Source organism: Eurosta solidaginis, chromosome 2 (assembly GCF_040869045.1).
Source record: "Eurosta solidaginis isolate ZX-2024a chromosome 2, ASM4086904v1, whole genome shotgun sequence".
Lineage (NCBI taxonomy): Eukaryota > Metazoa > Arthropoda > Insecta > Diptera > Tephritidae > Eurosta > Eurosta solidaginis.
Genome location: NC_090320.1, coordinates 236,319,837 through 236,346,602, shown reverse-complemented (window position 1 = coordinate 236,346,602; position 26,766 = coordinate 236,319,837). Strand labels below are relative to the sequence as shown.

General features: G+C 32.8%; 1 protein-coding gene across 13 annotated transcripts in view; it reads left to right on the top strand.

The window, feature by feature from the left end:
- Positions 1-26,766, top strand: part of S (EGF receptor activation regulator Star) — a 199,166-nt gene that overhangs the window by 95,380 nt on the left and 77,020 nt on the right. For all 13 annotated transcript variants that reach the window (XM_067767322.1, XM_067767321.1, XM_067767320.1 and 10 more), the window contains one exon: positions 23,320-24,830. In XM_067767322.1, the coding sequence (XP_067623423.1) occupies positions 23,534-24,830 (1,297 nt within the window). In that variant the 5' untranslated portion in view covers positions 23,320-23,533. The remainder of the gene's footprint in view (positions 1-23,319; positions 24,831-26,766) is intronic.

Sequence of the window (26,766 nt, the reverse complement as noted above, 5' to 3'; positions counted from 1 at the left end):
GAAATTTTCGCTGATTTTTGTCCATTTATATAAAGGAAGTGCTTAAAATTTTGTATTTTATTTTTTTCATCTTCATCTTCTTCTTCATGTTCACCTCCATCTTCAACTGCATCTTCATCCTCATCTCCATATTCTGCTTCACCTCCATCCCCATCTTCATCTTTATCGAGTCCTGTTAGAGAATAATTTTTGTTTTATTAAGAAATGCATTGAAAAATAATCGTTGTTAAAAAGTATGGCCGTTCTATTTCTATGTACACTGCTGTACATGCCTATACGAATGCGCATTCTCCACCAGGACACCAACGCCTTCAACGCGCACTCTCTAAAACTGGTTCGTTGCTCATCCATATGGTACAGCATGCATAAATTTAGTGTTGAGTTGAATTTACAGACATTGTAGGGGCGAAAAACTTGAAGAAACATAAATTTAGACAAAAAAGACGTTTTGAACATGAAAAATGTTTGTCCTTCTTTTAAAAAGATAAAGAAATTGGCTTGCCCTTAGTAATAAGATAAGCAAATGGTTAGCGCCTGTTGTTATCCTGCTGTTTTCTTTTTATCCTTTTTCTTTTACTAGAGCCGTATCTACCTGTATTAGTGAATGTCGGCATATTCTTATGTACATTGGTAAGTCCGTGTGTGTGGTCATTGCAAATTGGCCAAAATTCGATTAATTTTTTGTTGACTTATCCTCTATGCGAAAATGCCGCTGCAAATTGTTTGCAATGATAAATTGGTTTTTAGAATATCTGCTTTTATAGTTGTTTGACATTTTGTTGGTTTTGTAATTTCTCTTTATAAAGATTGCATACATGCTGTGACAAAGAAATTCGTGTAATGCTCTTTTCTAATGAAAATATTCATTTATTTCTTGTCAGTGCTAAATTAGCACGTTTTAGCCACTTAGAATGAAAGCAAAATACTTGGCGAGGCTATGTATGAATTGATTCGCTTTTATTGGGATTTACAAATAGGCCACCCATTAAGCGTATTTAATTTCTCTATAACCACCAAATTATCTTTATTGTACTGACACACATGTGAAATTCCGATTTAAACAAAAAAAAAACTGGCTTTGATTAGAGAAAGTATGAGAGCAATGAAATTATGTGCGGCCGTTCCCAGGACAAACGAAGGGATACTATTCAAGGTGTCCAGTCCAGACTGCTAAAGATTTCTTCAGTTAATCATCCATTCCTTACTTACCGAATTACATGCTTATCTACTTGGTTACATCAAGGGAGCAGAGTTCCATTCCTTAGCACTCGTAAAGTATCTGCTGTGAGAGAAGTTTTTGCCAGATACCGGTCGGGGCTGTTGGCATTTGTTGTGGTAGTAAATATGAACTTTTATAATTTTTGATTTTGTTTTGTTGATTTTCCGACAGGGTAGGCATTGATGTATAGTGCAATGATTTTCCGTCATCCCCATCAGTGTGATTTTTCGTTCACTGACGCTGAAGATGGCACATCGCCTAATGCGGGTTGTCCAATTTTTCCTAAATGATTATACAGATTAACACTGGTAAAATATCTGCTCTGAGGGAAGTTTTCCCAGAGACCGGTCGGGGCTATAGAATCCGTTGTAAGATCGCTTGAGAATTTTGGAATTTGTTGTGTTGTAATAAGTATAAATCTTTCTAATTATACCTTTCATGAACATGAAAGTGTATATTAACCTTGGTCCGATGTTTGTAACGTTGATAAATATAGAAGATAGACTCACCATTAAGTATACCGAATTGATCAGGGCGACGAACTGAGTTGATATAGCCATGTCCGCCTGTGAGTCCGTCTGTCTGTTTGAACGCAAAATTTGGCACAAGGATGTATTTTTGTATTATATTAGACATTTGTCGGATCCGATAGGATCGGACCACTATAACATATATCTCCCATACAACCGATCGTTCAGATAAGACGAATTTGGTCATTCCTGCCGCAACTTAGAAAGTATAAACGTGAAACTCGGTGATATATATTCTAATATATAATAGAAGATATCAAAAAAAAATCACTTTGATCGAAGCTATATATAGTTATATCCCATACAACCGATCGTTCAGATAGAAAGATTTTTGGCCATTTCTCCCCTAATTTAGAAAGTATAAACGTGAAACTCGGAGATATATATTTTAATATATCATAGAAGATTTTCTGAAAAAAATCACTTTGATCGAAGCTATATATAGAACATATCGCATACAACCGATCGTTCAGATAGAAAGATTTTTGGCCATTTCTCCCTTAGTTTCCAATATAAAAACGTGAAACTTGGTGATTGTCTAAGCTTTGGTGATTCGGCGGGCGAATAGTTTTTTTTGCTATTATATTATTTAAGTGAACTGTGTGTTACACCTTGTATTTATTCATTGGGAGCGAGCACTGGGGGGCTCCAAGGTATTGGCTGCGGGTTGAGCCACCTTGTTTTGCTTTGAAAAACCTCGCTTTGGGATAAAAAACTTGAACTATGTCTTTAGAATATTTCACTAACCAGTTGAGAATTACAAGCACACTCAATGGCTAATGAAGCAAACGAACGAAAAATGTTCATAGTTTAAGTCACTTAAACATACTCGCCCGCCTAGGCGGCTTAGTCGTCTAGTGAAATTTCCATACGAGCCAGTTATCCGGCTCGAAGGACCATGTCTAAGCTTTGGTGATTCGGCGGGCGAATAGTTTTTTTGCTATTATATTATTTAAGTGGACTGTGTGTTATTTTAGAGAGGGAGGTTGCTATGCACCTGTTACACCTTGTATTTATTCATTGGGGGCGAGCACTGGGGGGCTCCAAGGTATTGGCTGCGGGTTGAGCCACCTTGTTTTGCTTTGAAAAACTCCGCTTTGGGATAAAAAAACTTAAACTATGTCTTTAGAATATTTCACTAACCAGTTGAGAATTACAAGCACACTCAATGACTAATGAAATAAACGTACGAAAAATGTTCATAGTTTAAGTCACTTAAACAGTGATATATATTCTAATATATCATATAAGATTTCCTGTAAAAATCATTTCGATCGGAGCTATATATAATATATATCCCATACAACCGATCGTTCAGATAAGGGGTTTTTTGCCATTTTTTATTTTATATTTATCTTAAAAATCGTTTAGGTATGTACATCTGTTCACTATATATTTCTTATCTTATACATCCGATTATTTGCAGATTACGAACGGGCCCCATTCATGAAAGGTATGAAGTCTTCGGCACAGCCGAAGACAGTCCCGTCCTTACTTGTTTTTAATTTTGTTTTGTTGATTTTCCGACAGGGTGGATAATTGATGAATATAGGAACAATTTTTCGCTAGCCCTTGTCAAATATGGTTCGGAGACAAACCGATTTTGGCGCTGTTTCATTATAGTGTTAACAACTTTGTATTCTTTACTTTAATTTTTAAAATAATTTTAATTGAGTTTTCGTGTTAACTTAAAATTTTGAATAACTTCAAAAAAAGAAAATTCTAGTTAGTTGGAAAATATTTAAACTCAAAAATAAACAAAAATAAATTTTATATTGCAAACCAAAATAAAAGAGTTTTTTTAAAATATCAACTTGAATGTTGATATATTGGCGATCCTCAATCGAACCAATTAAATAGCAATAATTTCATGAACAATATATTTTATCTTTTTTGACAAAAGTGGTGTAATTCTTCCGCGCAACCAATTTTTCCAATCTAACTGAAAGTAGCTTCTAAAAGAAGCTCAACAATCGCCTTGTCAATATTAAATGCAAAACTAAAATATAAAAGACATATTTGGTTCAAGTCATTATGAATTGCTAAACAGAATTTAAAAATATATGAAGAAAAATGAAGACAACCCAGTGTAGTTTGTGAACTAGAACATTTAATACATGAGCGAAATGAATAATTAAACCGAACTTTCGCGCTTAATTATATATATATATATACGAAAGCTCATAACAAAAGTTTAAAAAACCTGTTAAATTAATTGTGATAAAACATTAGAAGACAACCAATAAAGGATGTACCATTGTCGCAGAGTGTTTAACAGTACACCTAATTTTGTTAAAACAACAGCCGCTGGAACTAAACAAAAATAACTTAATTAATTGTTAAAACTTTGATAGAAATAATAAAATAGTTAAAAATGCAACAAAAAAATTGTGAAATAATTAAAAAAATTAAATTTTTGAGTGATTTTTCGCAACACATTGCAACATATCTTTAAGTTACGCAATATAAAACACTTAAACCGAGAAGTGTAAATACGCTAAAACTCATTTTTAAAAATAAATGCCAGATCAAAACAATACTGCCACTGTTTCAAATACTACCACAGCTGTAGAAAATTGATCCAGCATTACTCAGGAAGTTTCATCTACAAAATAGTGTCACTAACCTCTCCCTACATTTCATTCGTATATCCAAGTATTTTAACATTCAACAAGCAACATCGTCATATAGTGTACCGTTTATTGGAATCATTCATGATCTTTAACGTCCTCTACACAAATAAGTGCATCATTATATTTTAAAGCCATTGCATATTTAAATTTATCAATCAACTCTTCCATAGTAATAAATCGTAAATATAAATTTTAAATAATTTTAACTTTTTCTAAATACAATTTTTATTTTAATATTCAATTAAAATTTCAAATTTATTTTAAGATTATTTTTATATCTTAAAAATTTTAATATAATTTATTTAAATTTACTTATTTTTTATATAAAATTAAATATTGTATTTAAATTGTTAACTCCCTTTCCAAAAAATTCTTAAATATTTTCTTATTTTCAAATTTTTCATTTAAATTTCTTTTCATATGGTTCTACGTTCACCAATACGAACTCGTAATTTTACAAATTCAGAAAATCAAAATATCAACCATACAAATAACATCATGACTCACAATACAACTAAAAATTCTAACATTAATACAACACAAAACAACATCTCTAATACAACAAAAAATACTTCAACACAAGATAACTTTACAAATTTTCCTTCTACTAAATCTATTAAATTACCACAATTTTGGCAAGATTGTCCTGATGCCTGGTTTTTGCTTGTTGAAGGACAATTTGAAATTAACAATATCAATGATGATAATTTAAAATTTCAAAATGTTCTAATTACTCTTCAACGAGATACTATATCTAAAATTTTAGATGTTATTAACCCTCCTCCTCTTTTTAATAAATATGATACAATCAAAAAAATTCTATGTGAAAGATTTTATCTTAGCGAAGAAAAACGATTAGAACAATTATTTTCAAAAACTGAACTTGGTGATCGTTCACCATCTGAATTATTCAGATTTATGAAATCACTTATAGGTTCTGACTCCATAGTTAGCCAAGAATTACTCTTTAAATTGTGGATTCGTAAATTACCACAAGAAATACAAATTCATTTGACTTCCGATAATAATCAAAACAGAGATGAAATTATTATTTTAGCTGACAAACTTTTTGATTTAATCAATAAACCTCATTCTTCCAAATCTCCTGTAGTCTCAAGTATAAATAATAATATTTTAGAACAATGCGTTAAAAATTTAACTGAATTAACTACGGCTATTTATCAAAATATAAATAAAATTTCTAATGATATTAATCAATTACAAATCCGTTCAAGATCTAAAGATAGGAATAGATCTAAATCTCGAAATTTTTCAAGATCAAGAAATTTTTCAAACAATCGTAAATTTAATTCACAAACAACTATTTGTTGGTATCACAAAAAATTTAAGAATAACGCTCTTAAATGTATACCCCCATGCAATTTTAATCAAAATCATAATTCAAATTGCGAACAAAATTTAAACTGAAACGATCCATTATGACGGTGACGGATAATGGAACTATTATTAAACCTACTCGTCGCCTATTCATATTTGATAAATTCAATAAACTTAATTTTCTTATCGATACCGGCGCAGTTGTATCAGTTATTCCCTTTTCTAAATTTAAAATTTATAAAAGAAATTCGGATCTTACTTTGACTGCAGCAAACGATTCTTCAATTGAAACTTTCAGTACAAAACTACTTAAAATTGATTTAGGTTTAAGAAGAGATTTTGAATTTCCATTCATTATTGCGAATATTGATACACCAATTTTAGGAGCAAACTTTTTAGAAAAATTCGGAATTATTGTCAATATTAAAAATAAAGAAATAATAGATTCTACTACAAAAATTAAAGTTGCTAGATCTTCTGATATTTTCTCACTCAAAATTCCTATTGTCGAAAATAAGTTTTCAAAGTGAAATTAATGAATTTCCATCTATTACCTGCGAACCAGATTATACTAAAAAAGTTAAACACCAGACGGTTCACAGGATAGAAACAAAAGGTATTTTACCATTTTCGAAACCCAGACGTCTTGATCCAATCAAACTTAAAATTGCTAAAACTGAATTTGAATTTTTAGTTAAAACTGGTATATGCAGACCCTCAAATTCTCCTATTGCATATCCACTTCATCTCGTTCCTAAAAAAAACCAAATGATTGGAGACCTTGCGGAGACTATCGAAGACTTAATTTTAATACTACACCAGATCGGTATCCTTTACCACATATTCACGATTTAACAATTGATTTAAAAAACAAACAATTTTTTTCCAAAATTTATCTTGTGCGTGCCTACCACCAAATTCCAATGGCAGAAGAAGACATTCATAAAACTGCAATAACTACCCCTTTTGGAATGTTTGAATTCGTAAGAATGCCCTTCGGTTTACGAAACAGTGCTCAAACTTTCCAACGCTTTATTAATGAAGTATTTTCTGATTTCGATTTTGTATTTACATACATTGATGACATTCTTATTGCCAGTGATAATGAAGATCAACATATAAATCATTTAAAATCAGTTTTCAAAAGACTTGAAGAATATAATTTAAATGTTAAATCTTCAAAATGTACTCTCGGTGTAAATAAATTAAATTTCTTAAGTTACGAAATTTCAGGCGAAGGTATTAAACCATCTTTAGATAGAATTGAAATCATAAAAAATTTTGAAAAACCAATTTCTATAAATAAATTACAAAAATTTTTAGGTATGATAAATTACTATCACAGATATATTAAAATGTTAGCAACAGAACTTAGTCCTCTTCATGAAATGTTAACACATGCAATTAAAAACAAACTAAAACAATTAAATTGGACAAATGAAACCACAACAGCTTTCGAAAATGTTAAAAAACTTTTTGCTAAAAATACTTTACTTACACATTTCGACAGAAATGGTACTTTATCATTAGCAGTAGATGCATCAAATGTTGCTATTGGAGCAGTTCTTCAACAAACTAGCAATAATATACTAGAACCCTTAGCTTATTTTTCAAGAAAATTAACTACAACAGAAACTAAATATTCAACATTTGATCGTGAACTTTTGGAAATTTATAATTCAATTAAACATTTTAAACATTTTCTTGAAGGTAGAACTTTTACAATTTATACTGATCATAAACCTTTAATTCATGTTCTAAATTCTAAAGTAGATAGATCTCCTCGTCAACTACGTCGTCTTGAATATATTGGTCAATTTACAAATGATATTCAATATATACGTGGAAAAGACAACATAGTTGCCGACACACTTTCCCGTATTCCAGAAATAAATGCAATTTCAACTCAAGATATAAATTTAGAAACTTTATATAAAGAACAGCAAACTGATACATTTTTACAAAAAACCATTTCTGATCCAAATTCTAAAAATAATTTAAAAGAAATTCATATTCCAATTATTAATTTAAACATATGTTGTGATGTTTCTCTACAACCTTTTCGACCTTATGTTCCACATTCTATGAGAAGAATTATATTTGACAAAATTCACTCATTATCTCATCCAAGTATAAGAACAACTAGAAAATTAATTCAAAATAAATATTATTGGCCTAACATGCGTAAAGAAATTAACGATTGGACTTCATCTTGCATCAATTGTCAAAAATCCAAAATTTCAAGACATACTAAATCTCCTATCCAAAAAATTCAAATACCATCAGGCCGTTTTGAACATATTCATATGGATATTGTTGGACCTCTTCCAGTTTCAAATGGAAATTCTTATATTTTAACAATTATTGACAGATTTTCACGTTGGCCTGAAGCTTATCCACTTAAAGATATTTCAACAAATACTATAGTAAAAACTTTTATTCAAAATTATATACCACGATTTGGTATACCATTGAATATTACAGTAGATCAAGGTTCACAATTCACCTCAAATTTTTTTACGGAATTAACTAAACTTTTAGGTTCTCATAAAATTCATACATCTCCTTACCATCCCCAAGCAAATGGCATGATAGAGAGATTTGATCGAACTTTAAAAGCAGCAATTATAGCATCAAACGACTCGGTTCATTGGTCTGACATTTTACCATTCATTCTACTTGGTTTACGAACTTCTATTAAAGAAGATTTAAAATGTTCATCTGCTGAACTTGTTTATATCCAAACACTTAGAATACCTGGTGAATTAATTATTTCAAATAGTAATAAAGAACATGATTTTTCTAATGACGCTCTTCAAAATTTTTTCGTTCCTAAACAATTAGAAAATTGTGAGAATGTTTTTGTTAAAGTTCTTCGTAAATCTAATTTAGAATCACCTTATGAAGGACCTTTTAAAGTTATCTCTAAGAAACATAAAACATTTACAATTCAATACAAAAATACTATTAAAAATATTTCAATTGATTTACTTAAACCAGCAAACATACTTATTAACACTAATTTAAATAAAAATACATTAAACAACAAAAAACAAAAAAAGGTTACATCTAATATTAATTAATAATTTGTTTGTTTCAAATTTTCTTGGAGGGGGAGTAAATATAGTGTTAACAACTTTGTATTCTTTACTTTAATTTTTAAAATAATTTTAATTGAGTTTTCGTGTTAATTTAAAATTTTGAATAACTTCAAAAAAAGAAAATTCTAGTTAGTTGGAAAATATTTAAACTCAAAAATAAACAAAAATAAATTTTATATTGCAAACCAAAATAAAAGTTTTTTAAAATATCAACTTGAATGTTGATATAGTCATCTTCAGTGTAATTTTTCGTTCTTCAGAAAGATGGTAAAAAGCCGAAAGCGGTTTGCAAAGTTTTCTTTAATGACAATAATATACAGATAAAATACATGCGTCAGTTCCTATTTCGTTCTAACATCCATAGACCTCAGTGTATCTTCACCAGCCATGAATGTTCTCGTGAAATTTCCGTAAATTTATTATCCAACCGATAAATTTGTTACTGGTCGGACTAGATCCCATATCTGTCAGCAATTTTTGAGGAGCAACGTGATCTATGATCCATTCGCAGCGATTTTTATCCATGGCTGTCAGTGAACGTGATGAAAGAGCAATATCATCTAAGTCGCAGTATGTCATTACGTTCACCCATAATCCCAATCACATACCCAACCTAGGTCTACTCACAGCAAAACAATGAACAGCGATTACACGAGTAAAGAAACGGGGTTATGTGCTGCTATTTACTGCTAGATGTCGCAGTAAACTGTTACATTGGTGACTACGCAAACGTGCTGGATCGCAGCTGACTGTAACATCTAACCGTAGAGAGCAGCACAAATACGTATTCATTAGTTCGAGAATATTTCAATAGCCACCTATATAGTACCTTATTGCGATATCCAGTGCTACTCAGTCACAGCGAAAATCACAGGTTCATATTGTTGAAGTTAATTTCTCCCTTGACTAAGATTGGCTATGTGGTTGCCTGCATTGGTAAGCGTGAATGCGAACGGGATACAGATGCCGTCACATTCAGACGTTCATTGCAATTTCTTTCAAACTTTCGCTGTTACTGTGGTATTTAAGTCGCTGTGCCAAAATCACAGGTTCATGGATATTTTGCTGGTGGGATATAAATCGGAAGAAGTGAGTTGAAAGACCTTAAACCTCTGTTGCTTTTTAGATAATGGTGTTTCAGTATCGCTTTTAGAGAACACAACCGGTTCGCTCTCACGGCCTCTGGGGTGGAAGGAAATTTTTTTTTGGTATAAAAGAGCACAAAGTGATTGATGATGGAACGACGTAATTTTATATTATGACTGCTTTGAATGCTCGTATTGATGATACAATTGACAGGATAACGAAGTTGGTTATAGAAAACATTTAATTTAATAATAAATTTGCTTCAAATTCATGTGCTTGAATTCATTATTGTTCCGTCCGATAAAGTCAAAAAATTTAAGCTACTCCTTATTGAGAACTAAGCTTCGTGATACCAATATTTATGCATTATATTTTCTATTCGCTTTCTCCTTTGATATTTATGACATAATTCATGCAGTACTTTTTAATGTATTGCCCAAGCCACCGATTGTACCAATTACCGCTGTCAAAAGTCATTCGACTATAAGTACATTCAAGGATTTGTAGTCCAAGCGGCATCACATAAAAGCGTCTGGATTATGTAATTAAATTTGTGCGCGCCTTGTTTGTTAAAGCAATAAAATCGTAGTCACTTTCGGTGGATTGCATTTCGCCTTTGAGCTAAACCAACAAAAAAATATGTAGCCCATTATAAGAAGTGAAGCATTCGGCGGTACTGAAACGACGGAATGTCATAAAATAACACATTATGCAAATCTTACTTTAGAACAGTGGTAAAAAACTTTGGCTCCGTTGGTAAGAGTAAAATCATCGTAGTGGTAGTGTAGTGTTTAGTCGTTCATTAACAAGGAACGTGATAAGACGTATGCACATATGTGTGTGAAAATTCGAAATATAAGCGAACAATAAATTCACTAGATGACGACCTCTGCTATAAAAAGTACAAATATCGCCCACTGTTGTATGTTTATAAATACAGCGAAATAAATTTTAGATGTACATATAAGGAATATATTTTTTGGTGGGTATGCATACATGACAGTGTTTATATGGGTACTTCTATTCATTTCCATTGCTACTGACATTTATTGCCTTGGCTTCCAGTGAAATTTATTGGTTTTTACAACTCTGAGAATGAGAACACCGCAGTGAGAAAAATGGCGCCTTGCTTCACTCTTTCAACTTCTCTTACTCTTTCAATACTGACTATTCTGCGACATTTTGTTGGTTACTGCTAACAGGAAACCAAACACTCATTTTGATGCGATTTCCAGCTGACTTTAAATTTGCAGCCACATTCGCAGCACGTGAATTATTAGCCTTATCTTTATTGTGGCGAATAGCGCTGTTGCAATTGAATATTTGTGAAGTAAAAATTGCAAAATATTTATTTAAAGTTCTGAGTTCTTTATTAAGTATCAGGGGGCATTGTTTTGAATATTTGAACCACTATATATCGGCCAAAGATAACGTCTAAGGTGTGCTTGCAAAGGGTAGTCAGATCTTTAATAATACCGAAGGGTATTGATAATATTGAAGGGTACACTTAAAAACTCCGGTTTCAAACCGGCACGCCCGAAATCGAAATCAGAATTCTAAATCAAGTAGAAAGGATTGAAAATGTAAAACAAACTAGCAAAAAAGAAAAATATAGAAAAAAAATGAACAAAAAGGAAAAATATATAAACAAAAAGAAAAAAAAAACAAAAAGAACAAAATATTAAAAAAAATATAAAAAAAAATAAATAAACAAAAAAGAAAAATATAAAAAAATTGAGAAATAAAAAATGAAGAATGAAATAAAAAGAAAACAAGTAAGGAAGGCTAAGTTCGGGTGTAATCGAACATCACATACTCAGCTGAGAGCTTTGGAGGCAAAATAAGGGAAATGTGTTTGTATGACATGGGAATCAAATGAAAGGTGTTAATAAATATTTTCAAAGAGAGTGGCCCTTAGTTTTATATGTGAAGGCGTTTTCGAGATATCGACCAAAATGTAGACCAGGGTGACCTAGAACACCATCTCTCGGGTACCGCTAATTTATTTATATATGTAATACCACGAACAGTATTCCTGCCATGATTCGAAGGGCTTTTGATTTCGCCCTGCAGAACTTTTTCATTTTCTGCTACTATGGTGGGTGTCACACCCATTTTACAAAGTTTTTTCCAAATTTATATTTTGCGTCAAAAAAATAAGTCCAATCACCATGTTTCATCCCTTTTTTCATATTTGGTATAGAATTATAGCATTTTTTTCATTTTTCGAAATTTTCGATATTGAAAAAGGAATATCGAAAAAGTGGGCGTGGTCATATTCGGATTTCGCCCATTTTTAATACCAAGTTAAATTGAGTTCAGATAAGTACGCGAACTACGTTTAGTAAAGATATATCGATTTTTGCTCAAGTTATCGTGTTAACGGCCAAGAGGAAGGACAGACGGTCGACTGTGTATAAAAACTGGGCGTGGCTTCCACCGATTTCGCCCATTTTCACAGAAAACAGTTACCGGCATAGAAGCTATGCCCTTACCAAATTTTTGCAAGGATTGGTAAATTTTTGTTCGACTTATAGCATTAAAAGTATTCTAGACAAATTAAATGAAAAAGGGTGGAGCCACGCCCATTTAGAAATTTTCTTTTACTGTTGTATTTTGTTGCACCATATCATTACTGGAGTTGAATGTTGACATAACATACTTATGTACTGTAAAGATATTAAATTTTTTATTAAAATTTGATTTAAAAAAAATTTTTTTAGTGGGCGTGTTCGTAATCCGATTTTGCTAATTTTTGTTTAGAACACATATAATAATAGGAGTAACGCTCCTGCCAAATTTCATCATGATATCTTCAAATACTGCCAAATTACAGCTTGCAAAACTTTTAAATTACCTTCTTTTAAAAGTGGGCAGTGCCACGCCCATTGTCCAAACTTTTACTAATTTTCTATTCTGCGTCATAAGGTCAACATACCTACCAAGTTTCATCGCTTTATCCGCCTTTGGTAATGAATCATCGCACTTTTTCGGTTTTTCGAAATTTGTGATATCGAAAAAGTGGGCGTGGTTATGGTCCGATTTCATTAAGATACGTCAAAATTTACTAAAGTTATCGTGTTTACGGACGGACGGATGGACGGACGGACATCGCTAAATGGATTTCTTTTTTCGCCCAGATCATTTTGATATATAGAAGTCTATATCTATATCGATTAGTTTATGCCGTTACGGATTACCGTTATGCGAACAAAATTAATATACTCTGTAAGCTCTGTTCAGCTGAGTATAAAAAGACAGAAAAACTGAAAGAAAAGGAATAAAGTAAAAAGGAAAAATATGTGGAAATCTATTTAACATTAAAAAACAAAGTGATAAACACACAAGGAAAGAAATAAAAAATAAAATAAATAAAACTAGAATTAAATCTAGTAATAAAAAAAGGAAAAGAAAAAAAGAAATTGAAAAAAAACTAAAACTAAAGAAAAAGAAAATGAAAAAAATAAAGAAAATAAAAAAATAAAAAAAAAAAAAAAAAATAGAGAAAAAGAAGTGAAAAAAAATTTGGAAAATGAAAGAAATAAAAAAATGAACCAAAAAAATAAATAAGGAAGGGAAAGAATAAAGTAAATAAATAACTTGAAAAAATAAAGAAAAGAAAGAAAGAAATAGGAAAAAACATAGTAAGGGAAGGGTAACAGAAAGATAAATAATAAAAATAATGAAAGTAAAAAGACAAAATACACCTATCTAAGGAAAATAGCAATCCGTGATTGATACTCTACGGACACCTGTAGAACCACCAAACTAATGAGAGGTGTAGGAGGTGTAGACAGGAGAGTGCCGAGGAATCGGTTACCCACTTCCTCTGTGAGTGCCCAGCCCTCGCGAACTTTTGGTCCCGAACAATAGGCAACTATGTGTTTCCCGACTTAAGGGCGGTGTCAAACTGCCGCATCAAGGACATCAGTAAGTTTATAGTTTTAACCAAGTGGCTTGAGTAAAGCAATCCGCAGGGTACATCAGCCAACATATAATTGGTTCCAGGAGAAAGTGCATCAAAATGGCGCCTAGAGCGCTACTTGGGCCCGGCTCCATAGCCGGGCAGCACAGCAATCAACCAACCAAAAAGACAAAGCTAAAAAACAAAATATTAAAAATAAGAAAAATTAACGAATTGTAAAAAAATAAAAAATAAACTAAACCAAAAATATGATAAATAAGACTATGCAACAAAAACTAAGTTTAACTCACAAGAAATACCAAAAAAAAAATTGAAATTAAAAAAAAAATAAAATAAAATAAAAAAGTTTTTCAATTAAATATGTGCATTTATTAAGTAATTTAATTATTCAATTATTCAGCTGAAAAGTTATATTCGTGCTTTGCATTTCGTGGTACTTTATATGCATACTTTTTCATGAAATTTATAAATACTTTCTATGCTCAAAGTTATTTCTCCAAGGAATGCAATTTTTTGTACATACTTAAATGAAAGTGAAATGCTTTTAATGTTGCATGACAATCATTTTTTTTGTTTTGATTTTTGTATTGTGTAATTAAGCTTTAATTTATGTGTTTGACTTCAGTCAACTAAAATCAAATGAAAATGATTTGAAAGCCACCAAATTATATTTGCACATTTTTGTGCCATCGCAGCTGAGACGTTTTTGACACTACTTGAAAATCTACACACAAAAACAAAAATAAAAATAAACAAGTAAGGAAGGCTAAGTTCGGATGTAAACGAACACTACATACTCAGCTGAGAGCTTTCGAGACAAATGTTGGAGTTGAATGTTGACATAATTTACTTATATACTGTAAGGATATTAATTTTTTTGTTCAAATTTGATCTAATTTTTTCTTTTTAAAGTGGGCGTGTTCGTCATCCGATTTTGCTAATTTTTATTTAGCGTACATATAGTAATAGGAGTAATGTTCCTGCCAAATTTCATAATTTCAACGACTGCCAAATTACAGCCTGCAAAACTTTGAAATTACCTTGTTTTAAAAGTGGGCAGTGCCACGCCCATTGTCCAAAATTTTACAAATTTTCTAGTATGCGTCATAAGGTCAACCCTCCTACCAAGTTTCATCGCTTTATCCGCCTTTGGTAATGAATCATCGCACTTTTTCGGTTTTTCGAAATTTTTGATATCGAAAAAGTGGGCGTGGTTATAGTACGATTTCGTTCCTTTTAAACAGCGATCTGAGATGGGCGACCAGGATCTTACATACCAGACACTTTTAAAAATCTTTTATATAAAAGTGGGCGTGGTCCTTAACCGATTTCGTTAATTTTTCTTCAAAGTATTCCTTATAGAAAGGCAACCTCTCCTCCGAATTTTGTTACGATAGGTTTAACGATTTTTGGTTTGTGATTAATAATATTTGTAAAATTTATTTTATCACAAGTGGGCGGTGCCACGCCCATTTTAAAATTTGTTTTCAGATTTTTATCAAGAGCCTCAATATCAGTCCACACGTCAAATTTCAACATGCTAGGTGTATTATTTACTAAATAATTAGGTTTTTTTTTTTGTTTTCCAAAATGTTATATATATAAGAAGTGGGCGTGGCTATCATCCGATTTGGCTAATTTCAATACCAATCTATTCTGGGTCCAGATAAGCTCGTGTTCCAAATTTGGTGAAGATATCTCAATTTTTTTTTTTTATTTTTATCTCAATATTTACTCAAGTTATCGTGTTAACGTACAGACGGACGGACATGGCTCAATCAATTTTTTTTTCGATACTGATGATTTTGATATATAGAAGTCTATATCTATCTCGATTAGTTTATGCCGTTACGGGGTACCGTTATGCGAATAAAATTAATATACTCTGTGAGCTCTGCTCAGCTGAGTATAAAAACATGAGATTAGAAAATAAAATTTTTTTTAAATTATAAAATATATAAATATGTATCAAAAAAAACAACAATAAAAAATCAGAAAAATGAAAAAAAAAAAATTTAAAAAGTTATAAGAAAAATAAATGTGTATAAAAAATAGTGAATAAAAAATAGAAAAATATTGAAAAAGAAACAAAATAAAATAAACTTAAAACGGTCGAACTGGCTCCTGCCACAAACAATAAAAATAAAATTTGGCCCAATAAATAATTTACAATAAATAAGATTAAAAAACCATTGTATTAAAAACATTGGCGGTTTGAAACATAAAGTGGTACTTATGTATGTATTAGGGCGTGTCGATTTAAAAATCGCTCATTGCTCTGTGAAAATCGTATTCTAGGGATCAAAATAAGAAACTTTGCCGAAGGAACCATACCTCTAAAGCGAATTCTAGTGTCCCCCAATTTGGGTCGAACTTTTGGGTAGGGGCAATTTCAATTCTACCTGCTGTGTCTTGTTGTGGCTTAAAAAAACAACACAAGCAGTTTTACGATCTGCAATTGTGTCACAGTGATACCTTCATTTTTTAAAACGATTGAATAAAAAACCCACACGACTATGTTTATGACATGCAAATGCATCACAGTGACGCCTTGGTTTTAAAAGGGTTGTAAACACGCTAATTTCTAATAATTTTTTTTTAATTTCTTTTCTATTACTAAGTTAAATTCATTTTTTCATTTACATATGTTCTGACTAAATAAATTTCTAAAGAGAAAAATAAACTCCAAAAAGAAAAAACATAGGCATTTCAAAGTGGGATTTTTCAAAATTTGCCCCTACCAAAAAGTTCGACCCAAATTGGGGGACACTAGAACTCGCTTTAGAGGTATGGTTCCTTCGGCAAAGTTTCTTATTTTGATCCCTAGAATATGATTTTCACAGAGCAATGGGCGATTTTTTTGCCTCCCCACAAATCGACCCGGTCTAGTATGTATATACCAAAATTAAGAAATTTGATTATTTATTTTAAATTTTTTCATTAGTTTTTCTCGTGCCTGAATCCAAACATTTCTTGCTATTCTACTTTATTAACGCTCAATACAAATGCGATTCAATTGCAATACTCCCAATCTTTCCAAACTCCAAAATTCAATCACGATAATTAATTTCATATCTCGTTATACATGCTAACGTCTTCCCTTCCACACTTGTATACCTACTTGCTATTCACTCTTTGCAAACTCTTTTTTTCATCCACTAATTGCCATCTATCGTTGTTGCTGTTACCTTGGTGAATTGCGTGCAATACGAACGTCTGCCATGCCACCAAATTTTTGTCAGCAATTTACCGCCGTCGCGGTAACGATAAAGTGAAATAAAGACTAGCGTGTGGATGGACTGTTGAATGGACGTACGTTATGGTTCATAAAGTACCAACTGCAATGCTGTTGAAGCAAGACGAAAAAGAAGAAGCATACGGCAGACGACGGCTGGTGGAAAAACATCTGCTGTTGGCACTAATGTTTTTAGTTTTTATTCTTCTCTTCAAAGTTGTTGTTCTTGTTGTGTTTTACATGCACTCTTCTTTAGTGTTTATTATTGTTGTAATTTTTTTGTTGGTATTTGCCTGCTGTTGCTTGTTGATATTTGTTGTACAGAACTCACTTGCTTGCTGGTCATGTTGTTATTAAATTTTTTGAAAATTTGTTTTTGTTTCTAGTGATTCTGGGTTGGGGTGCGCTTGCGACTGCCTGTTGACTACCCCCACCGTTGTTGAACTCATTCCATTAGGTCCATTTGTCTGTTGCGCAGGCGCAAAAGTATCTGATATGGCGTCGATTTCTAACTAAACTAAAAGTGCCTCCAATGTATAATTATGTGTATGTATGTATGTATGTATGTATGCAAGTTGGTATGAAAGTGTACTTTTTGTATGTGCAGGTATAGAAGTAAAGCATCATTATATTTTCTTATTTAAGTTAACTATGAATATGTTTGCTGAAAAAAATAATTTTTAATGACTAAAAAAATTTAATAATAAAAAAACTATTTTGAAAAATTTTGTATATAAAAAAGTTTCAGTTAAAAAATAAAGAAGTATGCAAAACTCTATGATAATGAAAAAGTTAAAAATATTTGAACAAATAAAAATATGCATAAAATAAAAAAAGTGGATAAAAAACAGTTTAAAAAGAAAAAATAAGCTCATTGACACGAAAAAATAAATTAATTCAACACTGTAAGACCATAAAAGAATAAAAACACAAAAAGAATAAAAAATTGTTACTTTTGAATTAGTAAAAAGTAGAAAAAAAAACCATTAAAGTGAATTACAGGTAATTAATAAAAATTCATATTTTTTTGCTTAGAAGCTAAAAACACGTACGTATGTATGTATGTACATATATCAATCAAAGCTTAAGCTGCTGCAGTTTAATATTTTTTCAAAATCACGTTAATTTTTATTTGTAAATTAAAGAAAAAATTAAAAAGATAATCAAAAAGTAAAATAAACAGGAAAGAGATGTATTATCTTTAAAAAACATTTTTAAGTTATACCTTCATATAACAAGAAAAAAGATATATTAGGATCAAAAACCAAGTAATACAACAAAGATAAATAAAGGAACCAAAACAAATAAAATGAACATACAAAAAACGTATAAAAGAAACATATATAGAAAAAAGAAACGTACGTAAAAAACGAAATATATAAAATAAAAAGCAAAAACAAGAAATAATTAAATAAATAATACAAGAAAAAAAAATTAAAAACCCACTAACAGAAGATATAAAAAAAATAATAAAAAAAAAAATAAAAAAAAAATAAATAAAAAAATAAAAAAAAATAAAAAAATTAAAAAAAAAATAAATAAAAAAAATTAAATATAAAATAAAGATTTATAAAAAAGAAATAAATAAATGAAAAGAAATGAATAAAATACATAAATAAATAAATCAAATGAATAAATAAAAAAAAGACAAAAAATAAATAACTAAAAAAAAATTACAAGGGAAACAAGTAAGGAAGGCTAAGTTCGGGTGTAACCGAACATTACATACTCAGCTGAGAGCTTTGGAGACAAAATAGGGGAAAATCACCAGGTAGGAAAATGAACCTAGGGTAGCCCTGGAATGTGTTTGTATGACATGGGTATCAAATGGAAGGTATAAAAAGTATTTTAGAAGGGAGTGGGCCGTAGTTCTATAGGTGGACGCCTTTTCGAGATATCGCCCTAAAGGTGGACCAGGGGTGACTATAATGTGGTTGTACGATACCGTACGACCACATTACCGTACAACCACATTATAGAGTCACCCCTGAGAAATGTAAAATACTGAAAAAAAAATTGATAAACAAAATAAATGAAATTTAAAACTATAAAAGCAAAAATATAAACAAGAAAAAAAAATATAATAGAAATTAAAAAAATATATAATAGAAATTAAAAAAAAAATATAAAAAAATAAAAAAATATAAAAAAATAAAAAAAGTAAAAAAAAAAAATAAAAAGAATAAAAAAATGAAAAGAATATAGAAAAATAAGAAAAAATATATAATAAAAATATAAAATAATAATATAAAAAAATAATATAAAAAAATAATATAAAAAAATAATATAAAAAAAAGAAAATTATTCACAAATGTAAAAAAATAATAAAAAAATAACGAAAAAAATATAAAAAAATATTAAAAAAATATATAAAACAAATTAAAAAAAAAAATACTTACAAAAAATGTACAAAGTATGTTTGAGCTCTAGGCCAATATATACATATGTTTATTAAAATACAGCAAATGTTTTTAAACAATGTATATATATTTGTCGAATGGTTTGTCTTGCCAATATTTCGACTTCAATCTGAAGTCATCTTCAGGACTGAAAAAACGAAAAACATTTATAGAGACATTGGTACATACATACATAATTATGCAATTATCGCAAGTGCCAACTTACACTTATGAATGCACCTGGTCGACTAACTTTATATTTTATATTAAAAAAGTTAGTCGACCAGGTGCAGTCATAAGTGTAAGTTGGCACTTGCGATAATTGTATAATAATGTATGTATGTACCAATGTCTCTATAAATGTTTTTCGTTTTTTCAGTCCTGAAGATGACTTCAGATTGAAGTCGAAATATTGGCAAGACAAACCATTCGACAAATATATATACATTTTTTTAAACACATTTGCTGTATTTTAGTAAGCATATGTATATATTGGCCTAGAGCTCAAACATACTTTGAATATATTAACTAAAAAGCCGAAATACAAGAAATTAAAAAATGTACAAATGAATATTTATTAACAAATACACAATGTTGCACTAAAAAAATTGAAAAGAAAATAGTTTAGGAATTGTCATCTACGTTATGTTTTTTTAACACGTTTTGAGAAAAAATTTAAAGTTATACTATATACATATATGTATACCATTTCAATACATTTTAAAGAAAGGCGTTTTTATTGGTATTTGTTTTTATTTCATTTCTATGCAGCAAATTTAATTTTATTTTTATATATTTTTCTGTTGCTAAAGAATAATAAATAATTTAAAAAAAAATGTAGTAAAAATTGCTTTGCTGTCATTATCATCAACATTGGCATATAAATGGAGTAAATATGCATTCCTTCTGCTCCTCTCTCTTTAATCGCAACACTGTACTCCTTCGCTTTTATCTCACCGGTTATCTCACCGTTTTCTATGATTTTTATATTAAATTTATTTTGGAATGTTGGTTGAACTGGCCGGTCAATAAAGACCTCTCATAGACTGAATGTATCCATGGTGCATTTTGGAATGTATGTAGCACATATTTTTTCAAAGATGTTAAAATTTTCGATAGTTCCACTGCTAACTCATTTTTCCTGCAGTATTCATCGTCTTCATACTTAAAACGCGTCATTTGCTGTGTAGATACTTGAAATATGTTTGTATATTTCGTTGAATATTTTTGACAGGTGGTAAATTTTTTTGTTCCGTCTCTTTCGTACCTTATGTCGCATGTGCTGGCATTATTTTTCCCTGCAGCAAAAGTAAATACTAAATTTTTCATATGCACTTCCCTATTTACCAAAGAAACGAAAAAAAAAAGGAATTATCAAAAAAATGTTTTATGTTTTCTTTTCGGATACACCAATTGGATTGCTTTGCTTGACGGCAGTTGGTGGTTGAGCAAATTTGCTGAAAATTACACACGCACCGCACACATAATAACATGACACCACATTTCTTAAATACTTCTTCGAGATTCATATGTGTACTGCTTATTATTTGGAAGCTGAAGTCCTTGTTGCTAACTTATAAGCAACCTTTAACTAATCAACCAAATAACAAATTTTATACTTTCCTACATCACTGTACGTCTGCTTTTTATTTGAAATATTTGTGGTTTGGGTCATTGGACTTTTTTCCCTTTCGGTTTTGAATTTGGTTTTTGTATGTTTAACTACATCTACGTTTTTAAATACAAACACAACTTTTAGCTACAGAAATAATTTCGGGCGCGTGCCGATACCACATCTGCCTGGAAATTTTATTGTACGCATTTTGTTTTGTTTGGAACTGTGATTTGTATCAAGAACTCGATCAAAATATCATAGTAAGCGTAGAGTTGTATGAGGTCTTTCAGAGCGATTGTGATGAATGAGGCTGAAAGAACAAAATAGTTCTGGATCTCACACTGGAGATATGGAAACCGCACCGAAGCCTTGGTCCAAGCTAGTGCGCCGCAAGCCAAAACAGCAGCCCCACTGAGCCAAGAATTTCGTCACTTACCAAAACTGCGTTGGCAAAAGCACGTAAATTTTGGATAAAAAACTGATCGAAATCAATGTGAAAGTTCGCAGACGTCATTCGAAAAGAGTTTGGAGAAAATATTACCAAACAAGCCCACCTCTCTCTTTTTGCGAATTGGAGAGAGCAAAAAGTGGTGAGCATTGAAGTCGACGAGGATTTCAGCAGCCAGCTAGTAAAAGAAGGCAAAATCCTTATCTGCTCAATCTACCGCAGAGTCAGACAGCGAGGGGAAGTGTAAAGCTGCATTAAATGCCTCGGGTATGAACATCCAAAGGCTGCCTGCTTCAATCAGTAGTGCGTGCTTCAATCACAAAAGCTCGCCGTCTTCCTGGACCCATTAGAGCACTTATGGCTGATCCAAAAGCTAAATTGCCATGCCAGTTATGATAAGCTTCATTCAAGGTAACCTAAAGCGAAGTAGGAACTACATCAGTGCTATCAGGTTCTACGTAACGGTTCGGATAACCGACAGTACCATGTCGACTAACCACACAGCTCAAGAGAACATGTACTGTCTGCGCTATGTTTGTAATATCTCTTTATCACGCAAAGTAACTACGCAAAAGATATATCACAGGTTACGAAGATTTGAAACCCTAGTGTTCTGTGGATATGAGTGTCTGTAAACTGAACATAATCGGCAGCGAAGAAAGTTTTCAATGCTGCCATCAAGCAAGTTAATCTCAAGTGCTAGAAAGCGCTTTGTTTAGAAGGCGACTGAGGTCCCTGTGGACAAACTACAGAATATTAATTAAGATATTCCATCCGAGGCAGCCTCGACTGACGGTCCCAATGCATTCAGGCCTAAGTGCATATTAACATCCAACTAAAGACTGTCATACTGGCAGCACTTAAATGGCTTTCCTACGTTTTTCTCGTTACGACAACGACAGCAACGGAACGGCCTTACGGAGGATTCAAGGGTCACTAGAGCACGATTCATAGTTGTATAGCTACTCAGCTTCTATAACCCAACTGTCCGTATGATTTTCACTAGGAGAATCTTGTACATTTTTTTACGTATTAAAACCATTGTCCATAGCAGTAGATAAGGAGTTGCTAATTTTATTCAGTTTCAAATATAAACCAGCAGGCGGCGATAAGGAGGGTGGGAGGGGAAGGAAATTTCATATGAAATAGCTCCTACGCGACAAAACACCAGCTAAGTCTCACTTCGGTCATTGTAGTATAAGTCAGTTTTTTTTAAGAGAGCTTCGCAAACTTAACGTGAACTTAGCGAGGCATCCCAAAAAAAAAAGTATTTCGAAAAGCGTGTAAAATTACTGCTCTTCGCAGCTAATTAGCAACTAATTTGCCACAAAATAACGGCCTATTAATTTATTGATCCGCGGCAGGTGCTTCGCTAGCTTCACGTTCATCATGGCACTTTAAGGTGCTAGTTCCAGAACTTAGCGTAACTATATACAGCAAGGGACTCATCAACATCGATAACACCTATCGAAACCTTCGGGAAATGTTTTGCTATGACAACGACAACTGCAACAAAAACAACAACAAAATACCTCTTTAAAAGGGCGCAAGAACTGAAAAATAACTTTTTTGGAGGCTCACCAGGCGAATTATAAAATTAGCTTAACTTGATGATAGTTGGGGGTTTTAAATCACCGGCTTCCGGCTATCCCTTTTTTAGGTTTATCATGAAAATCGCTGAAGGCGTCTCCAGATTTCTAATAATTTAGAATTAGAATTTAGAATTAACAACTTTAAGAATTAAATTTTTTTTACTTCTGCAATCCTATCAACATTTCTTCTCTTTTCAGCTTGGATTACTAAACAAAAACAACTTTTCATGCAAAATAATACAAAATGTGCTACCCAAATCACCACTTCAAACGGAAAACATTAATTCTAGTAAATTCGAGTGGGAAACTTTAGCACGTCACAGAAGAGTTTCCATCGAAAAACCGATTATCCCATAAAAGAGAGAGAGAGAGAGAGAGAGAGAGAGAGTAAAAACCAAAAAAAGAAAAAAGTATGTCTACGAAATTCTCAGCGCATCCAGACTTGGCAGTCGAACAGTTACAACGAGCTGAGCTTACAGCGCGACAAAATTCCAATAAATCGCATACAAATCACAGGCGACATAAATCGGCTGGTGCGACAACGAGTTTAAGTGGTAGCAGACAAACAACACCCACTAAATCTGTAAGCGCAGCGAGCAAAAATGCCACAAAAAACAACCCAATCACAACCACAACAACAAAAAATACCACGAATAGCGCGTTTCCACGTTTATCGCCAGTGCGAACTCCCACACAACAAAATGTGGATGTGGTGCTGGATAATAAATTCGCTTACAATGCGAATCCTAATTCAAATGCTGCTGCCGCTCTTGATGCTGGTATCGATATCGATGCGATGGTTTTAGCATATATTGATGATATCGATCTGAATTCATATGATGGCGCTGATGATGATGTTTACATACAAAATCCCAAAAATAGTAGATCACATACAACCAAAGACTGTGTAGACAGTGCGCCGTCTCCGTCCACATTGCGATGGTCAGCCACTGGCGGTGCTGTTGCTAATGCGACAAATTTACAAGACTACTCCAATGCGGATGTGGATGAAACGGATAATATGGGGCATCGTTTTAGACGAACAGCATACGATTGTAATAGCCGACAGCCTCAACAGCAGCCTCATTATCAGCCTAATTTGAGTGATGATTATTTTATAGCCGACCCCTGTGCCTCCTCCAACTCTTCGCCCATACATGCCATCAGTGATGGTTGTGCTAGTGGTTTAAGTAGTGCTTTAAGTACACCATCGGCCAGCACATTATCCTCGCCACTTTCAACGCCGACAAGGCTTGCGCCACATTTTCGACAAAATCAAAATCACCTACAACATCAACGTAATAGTAATTGTTGTCAGAAGGCGGCGAGCGATTGTGGTGGTGGTAGCGGCGGCGGCACTAGTGACAGCGATAAAGGTTGCAATCATCCGCATCATCATTCAGATCAACATCTCCATCATCATCAGCAGCACAACCATCACCATCATCATCATAATCAACGGGAAATGGCATCGTCTATGTCCTTAAAATCTACTTCTAAGGCGGCGACAACAGCAGCACTCGCAGCAACAGCGGCGTCCTCGTCCACGTCTACGTCATCTTCATCGTCAAACGGTTGTAAAAAGTCGCAGAAATTTGATCCCAGACTACTCGGTCCATCACGTTATCGTCAACTATTGCCAGTTGTGCTATGCATACTTTCCTTTGCGATTGTCTTTAGTATATTAATTGTTTACATGGATACGACAGGTGAGTTTATTTAATGTTTATCCTTTATTTTTGTATAATGCTACTTGCCGCATGATCTAGTCAGCGAGCCGTAGTTCTACCAGCTTTTTTTCCTCCCCAGTGGGTTAAGCGCCTTATAATATAAGCGCGGAGGTGACTACAAGAAGAAGAAAGTGACTAACCACAGACCCCAAAGTTGAGGGGCGCCAAAAAATAAATACTTTCGAGACAATCTGGCTGGTGCCAGAAGGCGGTAGTACCGGATCATATCCGGAAAAGCCCTACCGACAGTGATTAATACACCCCCAATCTCTTTGCGGACATGGCTAAAACATGAGTAAACATCTTTGGTTGGGAGAATCTATGGACTTTTGCGTAACCCTTTGAAGTAAAGAATTACCGGTGTCTGCTGACTATATTATTACATTAGCAGACCCTGCAGACGCTGTTCTGCCCTAAATTTGGTCTATCTGCATACATTTTAATAAGCTTTTTCGGTCTAAATCTGCCCTCGCCCCTCTACACTTTTTCCTAATCTTTGTATTCCCTCCTCCCTCCGTATTTTTCGCTTCATCTATCTCCATCTTCGTCTCATTCTATCTCTTTCTCAGTCTCCTCTCTCTCTTTTCTCTCAAGTTTTTCTCATTCTTCTTCATATCTTCTTGCCAGTCCCAGAGCGTGGTATGTATTTTGTTCCAGTCCCATTCCGAGTCTCAGTCCCAGTCCCATTCCGAGTCTCAGTCTCAGTCCCAGTCCTAGTCCTAATCCCAGTCCCAGTCCGTCTCTGGTCTACTTCCCGGAAACAAGCATCGTAAATACTAATATAGGCAAATTTATATACCAAATTTCAGGCAAATAGAATAGGACGTATGTAAATAGTCATGTCTTTATTTGGGCTTCGCATGCATATTTATCACTTTTGCCAGGTTGATGCGACTAAATCGAATATCACAATGAAAATTACTTTAAAGCTCTCAGCAACAGCTTTCATTTGATATCCATACTACACACACATTCTAGTTGTATCCGGGTCCATGTTTTGGCCTATATCTCGAGACCCTAGTCACCCAGCGACATAAAACTTACTCTTTACTAAAGCACATGTCAACAGCTTCAATTTGATACCCATAATGTAAAAACACCTTCTAGGTGTATCCGGGTCTATGTTTTGGCCTATATCTCGAGACCCTAGTCACCCAGCGGTGTAAAATTTACTCTGTACTAAAGCATACAGAAACAGCTTCAATTTGATACCCATAATGTAAAAACACATTCTAGGTGTATCCAGGTCCACGTTTTGGCCTATATCTCGAGACCCTTGTCACCCAGCGGCATAAAACTTACTCAGTAATAAAGCACACATCAACAGCTTCAATTTGATATCCATAATGTAAAAACACATCCTAGTGTTACCCTGATACACGTTTTGGCCTATATCTCGAGACCCTAGGCCCCTATAGGTATGAAAACTACCCTGTACTAAAGCACTCATCAACGGCTTCAATTTGATACCCATAATGTAAAAACACTATCTAGGCCTTCGAGACCCCAGCCACTCAGGGGTATGAAAATTACCCTCTACTAAAGGACTCATCAACAGCTTTAATTTGTTATCCATATTCTATAAACACATTCTAGTGGTACCCGGGTCCACGTTTTGGCCTATATCTCGAGACCCTAGTCACCCAGCGGTGTAAAACTTACTCTGTACTAAAGCATACAGCAACAGCTTCGATTTGATACCCGTAATGTAAAAACACATTCTAGGTGTATCCGGGTCCACGTTTTGGGCTATATCTCGAGACTATAGCTTCCCAGTTGTATGAAAATTATCCTGTACTATAGCACTCATCAACAGCTTTCATTTGATATCCATATTCTATAAACACATTCTAGGGGTACCCGGGTCCACGTTTTGGCCTATATCTCGAGACCCTAGTCACCCAGCGGTGTAAAA